The sequence below is a fragment of the Esox lucius genome, chromosome 25 (assembly GCF_011004845.1).
Source record: "Esox lucius isolate fEsoLuc1 chromosome 25, fEsoLuc1.pri, whole genome shotgun sequence".
Lineage (NCBI taxonomy): Eukaryota > Metazoa > Chordata > Actinopteri > Esociformes > Esocidae > Esox > Esox lucius.
In genome coordinates, this window is record NC_047593.1 from 9,461,782 (window position 1) to 9,474,488 (window position 12,707).

Below are 12,707 nucleotides of genomic sequence, written 5' to 3' on the forward strand. Positions count from 1 at the left end.
ACCAACAGTCCCGCCAAACCATATGTTGTTACATGAGAGCCTATGATGTCAGCCCGGTCAACCCTTCAGATCCCACGATCTGATAGCCTTGCTGTTTCCCTTTGTCCTGGACTGCTACCAGTGGGACCTCTGAGGTTTAATAGTCCAATGGTTGAGTAAGACAACCCTTGCAGCCGGTATTACACAAGTAACTACCATTCGAGGCACAGCGACCATTTTGCGAGAGCAGGGTTGTTCCAGACTTCCCAAAACCCGGGTCAGAACGGATGCATTCCAGGGAATGTGTGTGTGTGTGTGTGTGTGTGGGTCTGACAGATGTCTACCTCCACAGCCAATGCTCCTAGGCTTTCAAGCAGACCGTCGGTAGCTGCGGAGACCTCCTGGACAACCCCGGGGTCGGACCTCACGTCCTTCTGTAGGAGAGACGGGAGAGAAAGGGGGTGACTAAAGGTCAGAACATTCCGGAGGGTGTTCACCATTCCAACGATCACCTGTTATTACCGTTCACACCAGGGCAGCTGGACAGCTGACCTCTCACAGGTGTTATTTTCATGGGGAGGTGATTGTGTCCAAAAAGGCAGCCCACACAATGCCTTACTGAAGGACTAGTCAAAAGCAGAGCAATAGAATGGTACCAGTACTACTTTCAGTAGTCCATATTAGCGTTGCACTTCAATCAAACCCTAATACAAGGCTTCATTGTATGTAAGCATGTATGGTAAGGATGTTGGAACTGGGCCTACGTCAAGAGCCATGAGACACTTGATATATGGTACTGATCAAAACAGTGGGTTTTTAAACCCCAGCCTTTCTAATATCAATTTGGCAGTATGATCTCCTTTTACACTTCTGACATTTTGGCTGATTAAGACGAATAACATTTTCAACAAACGTCTACCATATTTCCTGGCGTGTTTAGTTGACAACGTTTTCATTGTCAGACTATATTGACCCTCTTCTGACAGGGTGTCTTCGCTGGGACAAATTAAGTACGTCACTCATGTAAAAATGAGAACTGATATACTGTGGTCTTTAGTCCATGCCTGTATCCTCTTTTTTGACTGGCTCACGATTCTTTCTGTCCGTTAAAATATCAATATCAACCAAGCCATTTTTCGGATAAGAATTCCACGGACAAATAAGTGTCACCTTCTCTGTCCATCAAGGTACAGCTCCCTTTGAACAAGTAGCGGAGGTCACAGAGATGGGAAAGTGAACATACTATTTTGACTACCATACATCCTGAGTCCTCTGGTGTTTACGGACAATTTGAATCTGAATCTTTAAAGTGTGTGAGGGTGTATGTGCGCTTGTGTCTGTGTGTGTTCAGAGCCCAAAAGGCTACATTATGACATCTTCCACGATAGGATTCGTAGACTCTCCGACTCCCATAACGGGAAAGAGACAAGGGAGACATTCAACTTTAATGTTTTGTGACAGGAACAGATTTAAACAATACAATGCAACCAAGGTCTTGGACAGTAGCCAAAACCATTCCTGTAATCATGTCAGAGAACATTGTGCTCTTTATCCTCATAAATATGGTTTGACGGCAGCTGGCAAAACGATCCCACCACAAAGTTGGCTAATGTGAAAGGGACTGAGTTCGTAGAAACGTTTTGTGTGACTCAACAGAAGCCATCTTATGGAACAAATGATGATTTGATAGGACTATGACTTTGGTATTCGAAGTAGTAATGAGGGTTTAGTGTGTTTCTTACCCGTATGGGTTTCAGGAAGTCCAGGTTGGACAGGAAGTGGTTTTGGGCATTGTTCAGCCACTCAGGAGAGGCCTTGCAGATGATGTCCTGGGTGAGGCGAGACACATTCTTGTCGGAGATAGTCACAAACTCTTCCAGAGACGTGGTGTTGCACATATCTCTAAGATGGACGCCAAAACCTCCGATCAAGACCTGGGAAGAACAAGAAAATATATTTCTCAATGAATTAACATTTAAAAAGCTACAAGTTTTAAAAGGACATAAATGCAGAATTACAGAACATCCAAGGGGCGTTGTTTTTTTCCCTGAACGATATTAAACTTTGCAAACATGCACAGAACAACCCATGAAAAATTTCTACATGTTCCACAAAACATACAAAGTTAGAAAATTATTTAGTTACACATGGGGAGATGTTTTAGTTTCTTTACTTATGAAGGTATAGCATGAAGGCTCTCTGAAGCTCACCAGCGCACATGGGAAGAAGGAAAGGAGCTGCTAGAGTGAGTAATAACAAGTGATGTACTAACATTTCGGAGCTGAGAAGTCTGCCTGAGACAGCTTCATTCTTAGTACGTAACTGCTGAGTAGAGGTATAACGGAGTAATGACTTCATGACTAAGAGATGTGACCCCCGGGAATACAAATTTTTTGTGGGGTTTTGACGCAACACTGTTCTTTTTTCAGTGAACACAAATAACTCACGATGACAAAACTGTCAAGGAGAAATGATGTGCCACACTAAACACTTACAAAATCACAAACATGTAATATAAAAATGTGAAATATGTATCTCTTATCAGAAGAACGGATGTTTCTCGGTCTTCAGCTCTTCCCGAAAACAGAAAGCCAAACTGAAATGCCCAGAACATTCCTACCGGGTATGGGGGGGGGGGGGGGGGGGGGGGGGGTTGGGTCCACCGCATGTGTGAGCTGCCGCTTCACTGCACGTGCTCACGTGAGGCACACAGAAGAGTGGGCAGGCAGAAAGGGAGGGAGGAGGGGGCTTAAATCATGGGACTGCTGCCGTCCAAACAGCCAGCCGCTAAAACTGAGCTTCATTATTTCCCCCCAGAAAGATGTGAACTACAGGGGCGGTTTTTCACAACACTGCCCCCCTCCTGATTTCATTTACAGGGTCTTTCGAGTTAAGCCGTCGGATAATCCTTACACGTGTCGTCAGATACCAAAGAAATCAAGGTCATCGAATGCGTTTATGGTTTTATGTACAGGGTTTAACGACATGCGCCAGTATGTTTACCTTCTGTAGGTTGACATCGGCCTCCACAATATGCCGGACAGCGTGGTGTGACAGGGAGGCGTTGCGATGCAGGAATGATGATAAAGTCTCCTCATCGCGGAGAAAGTCCTTCAGTTTGAAACCTGGAATGGGATGAAGGAATATACATTCAACCAGCTGACTAGCGAGACTGGCAAAAAACAGAACCATTTCAATAAAATAAAAAAATATGAATACAGTTGCAAATTGGCTTCAAAATTGGACTAAACACAACTCAGCTGTAAAATCGAGAGATAAAATACCAATATATTGGCATGCAGAGATATGGTCTAGGACTAATTGATACACTGAAAAGGGTGCCAATGGGGTGGGTAAAGTTGGCATCAGACTGCCCCTCTCAGAGGGGCTATTGTATTCACTTTGTCATGACATTCCAGAGAAGTCATCTCTGCTTAAACCGGTGGGAGCTGGCTCAACACTACCCCTCTTCGAACTCCACCGCCGGAGCTACTCTAGGGCGTTCCACTTTGGCCCAAATACTGGGCAAGATTACACATCAAGTTCAGTCTGTGCTGTCCCTCCTTACCCGGCTTAATTCGGGTGTATATTTACTTAAGCGGCGTTTACATATTAGAGCAGCCTCTTAGTGTTGCGAAATGCACAAGCGACCATTGATGAAGGGAGTTGCACCTTCTGGCCTGAACACTAACCCTTAACACCATTTCTACCAAGAACGATGACATGTTTGTTGTCTGTGCCTGTCCACAAGACACTTAACTGCCCAAGAGGCCCCTATGAGCAGGTCGAAGGGGATGTGTTTGCTTTAAACATGATCCCAGAGCGTAGAAACGACCCCAGGGTACGGGGCTTTAAGCCGGGGAGTGGTAATGAACCTAATCATTCTGCCCTGAGGAAACAAGAGCCTGGGGATGTGCCCTTACTGGTGTTCTGAATTAGAGCACTGCCATGTTAGACAAGACCATACAGTCCTGTCTGTCTGCACTCGACCCCCCACTAACGGGGGGGGGGGGGGGGGGCAGCCACACAAGGAAGGCCGCTGGCCCCTGTGGGTTCTGTCTGTCTGCACTTGGCTTAGGCAAGGGACGTGCTCGCTTTCACCCAACAGAACGATAACAACGAAAGTTGGCGAGCAGGACAAGATGGACTGGCACCCTGACTTGTCTACACCGGGTGAGGAAGCTTGACAGACCTGATGATATGCTGATTCACCTGTCGCCAAACCTCACCGACGTATGATCAGCCCTCAGACAAACAAAATGGTGGCCGAGGGTGAAAAAAACAGTCAGCTGGCTGATCATTTCAGGTTGTTGTGTGTGTGTGGCGGGGGGGGGGCAAATCTGTTGAATGAGTTTTTCAGGGTCACCTAAGGCAAAATGACTTCCTAAATGTCATCCTAAAACCAATTTAGTACACTACTCATGGGGCTCTGGTCAAAACAAGTGCACTGATTTGAGAAAATGAGCCATTTGGGACACAAGCAATGCTTCTCCTGACTGACTAATAAGACTATGGAACAGAGTGAACTAGACAAGCCAAAAGAGGCAAAGAACGTAGGATGCATGGATGAAAAGGGAAATTGTGCATGTGTTTGTGTGTCAGAAGAAAAGAATAGGGAAGCAGGAGTTTAGAGACCTTTGGAAGGACAAATCCTTCTCCTTGGAAACCTTTCAGCTGGATTCTGGCTGATGCATCAAAGCTCCTGTCTACTCTATCAAACCAAGTCTTTGTTATATGGAACCAAAAAAAAAAATCTATGTCAAGTCAGGAGGACATTCGTATTCTTGTTGCGGGCAGGATGTCGACCTCTATCTCATTAGCCAAATGCTCACATGAGAAAAAGGGGAAGATTGGTGGAATCAGCAAGTCAAGAGAAAAGGAGATTTCACGAAGAAGACAGACGTGCTTCTGTTGTATTATGAGTCATTATCACTAACTCCCACTATGTGAACATACTCTCCTTTGACATAATGGCACCAGGTCCCCCTCCCCAAGTCTTTTCGTTTTCAGCTCTTTCACTAAGTCTATGACAAACATTTACATGAGACGTCCCTCTCTATTGTAAGTCTTTAAATGGGGTACATTCGAAAGGGTCAGTGTAGAGCATTGCAACACAGACTCTTGTTAACCCTGACATAACCGTCATCATTACTAGGCCACTTGGCTTTACTGGCCGCTCACTCATCTTTTTAACGGTGTCATTTAGACATTTTACCACATTTGCTAAGCTGCTCGGTGACTTGTTATGTATGCATTAGATACAATTATGCTGGATAAATTAATTTGATCTGCTAAATGACTAAAATGTAAATGCGTCTTTTGTGAACTAGTTGTTAATTACAATTTGTTATCTGTATAATGTCTGGATGGTTTAACATTTGCCTTAGTATTACCTTTAAGTGACGCGTGGCTTATCCAGCAGATTTACAAAGAGCAGCTGATCTTACACTGTCAGCAAATTCATCCAGAAATGTCTGGTAGATAAGTTGACCTCATTTTGTAAGTGGACTGGATATAAGATATTATCAAGTTACCCCCAGTGACTTGTCCTCTTCTTCCTGCACTAAAGGTTATGATAGCCCCATGTATGATCAACACCGAAACAGGCTGCACAAGCATGAGCCTCAGCCAAAAGGACCCGTTAAATAGCCGTGTTCCGCATGTTTCTCCATGCACCTGGCAATACAACCAAGTGTACCGTTTTTCAAACAGATATCTAAAATGAAACGGGGAAGTAACATGAGGTCACAAAGCGACACGCACTCATCCCCACACAGGAGTGCCGAGACACATTCCAAGGCTGGGTTTGGTCCAGTTCAGACAGCGATAAAGACAGCGGTCAGAACGTTAAAGGGACAGTTTGTTTAGGCTTCCGTATCCTGTTATGGTGGGTGGACACGGAGTGGCCTTCCTGCAATTTAAAGGGCTGGCTCCCCACCGCCAGCCTCCACACCCCAGGACTGGCATGTGCTGATAACGTCGCTGACACCGTGCCCACCACAACGCCGCAACCTGACTGGCACCCACACCCCATCGACTGGAACGTCCGTGCCACAAATTAGTGCTTCTGTGGCATCGGCAGTAATCTGCAATCGTTGGTATTTGTTTGTATTTGTTTGTATTTGTCTTTTATAGATATAGAGACATTTTAAACCTAAGCACAGTTAAATGCTTAACTCTCTGGTCTCTGCACATTGGCATATAGCCATAGAACAACATAGAATTCAACATGAAACACGTCCCAAGTTTAGCATATGTCTATAGCTCAAAGCCTGTATTGCAAAGTGATCCTACTGACCTACTTAGATAACTACGTGTGGTATATTTCTCAGGCTCAGGGTAGGCTCTTGTTGCATCATTTATTTTACATGCACCAATATTGATAAAATGGGATACAAACACTGTATACTTTATACATTAATGTAAATACATATTTTAGTGCCCATGACCAGGGGATTAAAGTAGTCCTACCTGCTGTGTTGGTCTGTAGGTTCCTTAGGGCTCGCACTAGAACTTTGTAGCCCTCAAAGCTCTTGTCATTCTGGCTGAAGAGGAGGATTTTCTTGGCATCGATAAACAGACGGGAGATTCTGTTTTTTGCAACAACAAAAAAAGTTATTAGGCCACGCGAAGCTCGGTGGGACACACATCCAGATCACCTGCCGTTACAGAGCAACCGAAAGGAGTTGGAATGTTTACGTCCGCATTGTTAACCTGCAGGTGTGCCGCTGATATGACCAACACCAACCATCAATATATCAATCAAAGCCACGGGTCCATTTAAGGGGACGCAAACTCACATGGAGTCGTTGAAGTTTCCCACGGTCCCTGGGGTTTCGCCCGGTGTGGGGTAGCGGAAGCAGGGGTTGTTGGCGTTGCAGATGATCCCCTGTACCCAGGGCAGAGTGCCCGCTGAGGGCATGGCCTTGTTTGGGAAGTGACCTGGGAGCGGGCAAATAAAGAGAGGGGAAATGAGGTCTCCACTGAGATCACTCTGTCAGGTTTACTCATTGCGGGTAATGCCACATTTCACAATCCCAATATCAAACAAGGAGAAGCTGAACGCCGGATCAGACAGGCTCCATTCAGACGAGCGAAAGTTTCAATGGCAACATTCACGTTCATTAATCAGCCAACCGTTATCAGCCAACCGTTATCAGCCAGGTTGCAAGGCTACATAATACAGAAGGAGAGGGGTTATAAAGAATGTCCACCTGAGCTCAACATGGCCAAGTTCAGTTTGAGAACAAAAAATATAGGCCATTTGACTGGGAACACGTCACTTTGTTCAACTGAATTTAGTTTTCTACAAAGGTGTGGAGTGGCAGGTTTGATGGGAAACAAACAGTAATGTGCATATTCTGTATAAATGAAGAACAAAATGCACAAATGAAATGTTATATAAATATTTACAGTAAAATAAATTCTGTAGTCTGTATTGTTTTTGCTTTGTGTGTCATATTTATAGTGGTAAGAAACATGGCATTCTCTGACTCCATGAAAATGTACAATAATGGGATTTGTCACAATGAAGTGAAATGCAGTGGTAATAGATTTGCACAAAAATTAAGTAGCTCAAAGCTAAGAACATCAGTTTGCAGGAAACAAACTACTCCCCAAGCTGTTCTTGTACATTTTAAAAGTCTATTGGAGTTTAATGGACAGCAGGTCGGTATCACACATTGACCAATAGAGTGGGATGATTCAAGAGCAAAGGAAGCACAACCTTGACTTGGGATGAGTTATGGCACTGAAATAAATAAATATTCCCCACCAGTAGGCCAATGGAACATCTCCACTTGTGCAATAATCTTCTTGTGTAATAATCTTTGTGAGAAATTTATTTTCTGAATTTTCTGCTTTCCACTTTTCTATGTTCTGATTATGACTTGAGTATGAACAAAACATTTTCTTGTAGTATGTTTTCTGTATTGCTTAGCTTTCAAAAGATTGTCTTGAAAATAATAGACAAATGTGGTTTATGATATAGACAAGCCGTGCTTCCTATGGCCATCTTGTGATCCCTGACTCATCTCACTACACAGAATGGCAAACAATAACCAATGATTACAGGAAACAGTATTTATGAAACACTCCTGCTTGGACAAAATGTAATAAGAGTACACAGCTTCTGACGCCAATTACATTTTACTTTTGAATACATCCTCATAAACTGGCCACTCAAAATTGACCAAAGCTCAACTGAAAAAAAAAAATCAATTAAAAAGACATAGTTGCTTGTCATATTAACATAACATGGAAATGTTAATTCGATGAACAAATCAGCATACAGTGATTTAAGGCACTCTACTGTCTCTGTGTGTTTAGGTATGTTTTTGTGTGCATGTGTTAATGGGTTCGTGTGAGGGTATCTGTTTGTGCGCGTGTTTGTGCACTACTTACATTCATGTTGCTCGTAGGGTGGGTAGTGTACCCTCACCGATATGAGGATGAAGAAGATGAGGAGCGGCCATATTATCTCAATAATTAACTGGAGCTGAAAGGGGAGTCAAGAAGGTCAGTGAGAGACGGAAAAACTGTACAACTGTTTGTCGTTTCCTCGTTGATTCTGTGTGTAAAACACGAGCCACCTATATGCTTTCTTGGTGTTCGATTGACACTACAGTTCATCTCAGCCACTTATTAACGGTCATTTCTCCGTTTTGATTCAAAATTAGAAACAGAGGAGGGTTGTTTTTTCAGTGTAGGATCATGGCCTTTAGAATGGACTGGTCCAGTTTGAGTGGTTCAACAACCCGTCAGGGGGTGTCAGGTGGGCCCTGAGAGGTTTCTCGGCTGTTGTCCAAACTCTGTCACCCTCCAGCATACCTAAGACTGAGCCAGGAGGGAGAGGGCCTGGTTGCTTGGGTGGATGCAGTGGTCCACAGCAGTTGTCCTCCTACCAGCCTCTCAAAGCACTGGGGAGGGTTTTGGAACGAGGACTCAACTGTTGTTCAATTAGATAAGGATCTCTTCTTTGAATGTATCTGGGCCTTATGACATCTTAAAGGGATTCTGATACACACTGAACAAAATTATAAACGCAACACTTTTGTTTTTGCCCCCATTTATCATGAGCTGAACTCAAAGATCTAAGACTTTTTCTGTGTACACAAAAGGCCTATTTCTCTCAAATATTGTTCACAAATCTGTCTAAATCTGTGTTAGTAAGCACTTCCCCTTTGCCGAGATAATCCATCTACCTCACAGGTGTGGCGTATCAAGATGCTGATTAAACAGCATGATTATTGCACAGGTGTGCCTTAGGCTGGCCACAATAAAAGGCCACTCTAAAATGTGCAGTTTCATCACACAGCACAATGCCACAGATGTCGCAAGTTTTGAGGGAACGTGTCATTGGCATGTTGACTGCAGGAATGTCCACCAGAGCTGTTGCCTGTAAATTGAATGTTCATTTCTCTACCATAAGCCATCTCCAAAGGGGTTTCAGAGAATTTGGCAGTACACCCAACCGGCCCCACAACCGCAGACCACATGTAACCACACCAGCCCAGGACCTCTACATCCAGCATATTCACCTCCAAGATCGTCTGAGACCAGCCACCCGGACAGCTGCTGCAACAATCGGTTTGCATAACCAAAGAATTTCTGCACAAACCGTCAGAAACCGTCTCAGGGAAGCTCATCTGCATGCTCATCATCCTCAGCGTGTTCCGGGTCCTGCCAATATCCAGCAACTTCGCACAGCCACTGAAGAGGAGTGGACCAAAATTCCACAGGCCACGATCAACAACCTGATCATCTCTATGCGAAGGAGATTTGTTGCACTGCGTGAGGCAAATGGTGGTCACACCAGATACTGATTGGTTTTCGGACCCCCCGGACCCCCCCAATATAGTAAAACTCCACATTTTAAAATGGCCTTTTAAGGCACACCTGTGCAATAATCATGCTGTCTAATCAGCATCTTGATATGCCACACTTGTGAGGTGGATGTGTTATCTCGGCAAAGGAGAAGTGCTTATTTGCACAGATTTAGACATATTTGTGAACAATATTGTAAAGGAATAGGCCTTTCATGTACATAGAAAAAGTCTTAGATCTTTGAGTTCAGCTCATGATAAATGGGGGCAAAAATAAAAGTATTGCGTTTATAATTTTGTTCAGTGTATAAAAAGATATGGTAACGGTATTAAATAAAATGCTTCACAACATTCAAGCTGGGATGCTATAAAACCTCACCATTAGAAATATTCATTTCCATTATCCATTTATCTGACCAAATCTGCATTGGGTTAATAAGACTTTTTTAATAGCGTTTACTCACAGTCTGTCTCCGTCTATAGGTGAAGTTTTTCCAGAGCAGTAAGCCCAGTTGAGTAGAGATGGCCATCTCGTCTCAGAGAGCTCTCCTACCGCTCTCCAGCTTCCAACTGCAGAAAAACAGCAAACACGCGGTCAGATTAAGACCAGAGAAAATGTGTTTTCAGGGACCTCTACTTCAGGCGTCCAGCTCCCAAATGCAGAAACACCACACAGTGACAATAGACCAGACCTCTGGTACATTTAATATTGCTCTGGACCGCCCAGAGGTCATTTACGTCCACTGGACACCGCGTTATTTATCAGTCAAAGTCTGACCCATCTAACCAAGTCCAATCAAGATTCAGGGACTATATTTACCAGTCAGGGAAAAAACATTGTGGAATTTCCAAGATGATTCAGAATATTTGCTGCGTGTTACACAAAAACACACATACTTTTGGATCTACAAACATTCAATGGATACTTGGCATATCAAATGCGTGCAACCTACAAAGTTATAAATCAGTCGGCTGTAATATCTCACCTACTATCTCATGTCTCGCTAACATAACACTGCAATTCAATTTATCAACTGAAACACAGAAATGAACAATAAGTGACAATGTCCAAGGCAAATTCTATTGTTATATAGCCGGCAGAATGAACCAAATACTTTTTATGACAAGATGAAGAACTTGCCATTCACTCAACTTTAGGGATGAAGCTCTCAGTCAACAAATTCTATGAGATGAATGAAGAACCAACTGGGATGATGGTCTGACCCATGCCCCAGTATAAAAACACAAATCACATCTTGGTTAAATAGTAATTTGGTTAATATTTGTAATATTTGTTATTGATTATCACAGGGAAATCATGAGCCCCCCCCCCCCCCCCCCCCCCCATATATGAAATTTAAATGAAAACGTGTTTACGGCATGCTATAGTACAGACACTATATAATGCCGTAAACAAGTTTTCATTTAAATTAACATATACAGTTGCATGGTGCAGAATTGAGCACCGAGCGCGCCTCTAGTGTTGGTTACTGCTTTTTTTCACTTGTTTACTCAGTTTTTGTTCACTCACGTGCCATATCCATACAGTAATCATATTGTTTTTCCCACCAGAAATCTCCTCAACTAGTGTCTTAAATAACCATTGGAATAGCCATTCAGAACACTAAAATCTCACAAATGCTAAGCAATTAAATGTTTTGATGACATGAAAGATAGAAAAAAAATACAATGAATAACGATATGACACCTCACTGTCATCAACGAAGGATTGACGATAAAGACGTATTTGCGAAACTATAATTCATTCGTTAGACAGCTGATAATGGTATCAAGCACTCACAAAATAATCAGAAAAATCAAACAATCAAAAAATTCAATTAAGCATTTCAAAATCCTAGATGGAATAGAATATGCCGGCCTTGTAATTGTAATACAATGATTTAAATATTTTTTAACTTCCAGCTAGATCTGTTTCATTGTTCCAAGAGGAAGAGGTTACTCTCGGTCATTCTGCGAAGCGCAGCCTCCTTTACACAATGAACAGCAGCAGATGCTGTAAGCTATACCGCACTTCATCAGAAGCACAATACTGCCAATTCCATAACAGACATAAAACATCACCTACACATTGTCACCGCACCATTCCGAACCAAACCTAATGAAGGCATCGACGTATTTCAAAACATTAATTCAAGGAGATTATTTGTTGAGGATAAAGACACGGAATTAATGTACTGATTGTTGTAAACAACGTCGGGCGCCGCGCATACGCTGAGTAAAAGACGCACTTTCTTTGGAAAATATTTACAGACTCAATAAAACAAGCATATCGTGCACATACTTTGGCAGTGTAAACATTAACAGAATATATATATATATATAGGACGTTGACAATGAAAATCGATATCACACACCAAAGAACAACAAAACTAACAAAAGAAAAACAACCGACCTATTTTCCTGAAAGCTGCGAAATTCAGATTCTTCAATGTTAATCAATAGTAATTCCTTTAATTGAAAACGGTCAAATTACGTTCTTTATTCCCCTTTTCACGACCGTTATTGTCTTCACTGCTCTGTCTCTGGGTCTAACAGAAGTGTGTTTTTTTCTCCTCAGCGCTTTTATAGTGGTAGCCAATGCAGACGCTTTTGGAGGAGGGAAGGTAACTCGCGGTCAAAAGGATCCAGTGTGTTTGTGTAGCTCAAAGGAAGCACGTGTCCCAACAGCTATAAGACCGCTACAGCGCGCAATACTCGTCTACTGATCCATGCAACATACACAATAATTGTGATTAAGAAATGATCATTTGTAGAATAACGAGAGATAACAATAACAAGATTGACCAGGTTCTCTAGCAATCTGACAACAAAATACTGTCCAAGAGTACTGACTTGGTGACAGGGCTCATTAGCAGGGTAGCTAATCAGGAGAACTGACACTCG

At 42.9% G+C, this 12,707-nt stretch overlaps 1 protein-coding gene across 3 annotated transcripts in view; it reads right to left on the minus strand.

The window, feature by feature from the left end:
* Positions 1 to 12,358, minus strand: part of LOC105021086 (phospholipid-transporting ATPase ABCA1) — a 33,370-nt gene extending 21,012 nt beyond the window's left edge. For all 3 annotated transcript variants that reach the window (XM_010888552.5, XM_010888551.5, XM_010888550.5), the window contains exons 1-8: positions 12,217 to 12,358; positions 10,268 to 10,373; positions 8,383 to 8,476; positions 6,780 to 6,921; positions 6,451 to 6,569; positions 2,983 to 3,104; positions 1,722 to 1,913; positions 324 to 413 (exon numbers count right to left, since the gene is read on the minus strand). In XM_010888552.5, the coding sequence (XP_010886854.2) occupies positions 324 to 413; positions 1,722 to 1,913; positions 2,983 to 3,104; positions 6,451 to 6,569; positions 6,780 to 6,921; positions 8,383 to 8,476; positions 10,268 to 10,333 (825 nt within the window). In that variant the 5' untranslated portion in view covers positions 10,334 to 10,373; positions 12,217 to 12,358. The remainder of the gene's footprint in view (positions 1 to 323; positions 414 to 1,721; positions 1,914 to 2,982; positions 3,105 to 6,450; positions 6,570 to 6,779; positions 6,922 to 8,382; positions 8,477 to 10,267; positions 10,374 to 12,216) is intronic.
* Positions 12,359 to 12,707: the final 349 nt, after the last annotated feature.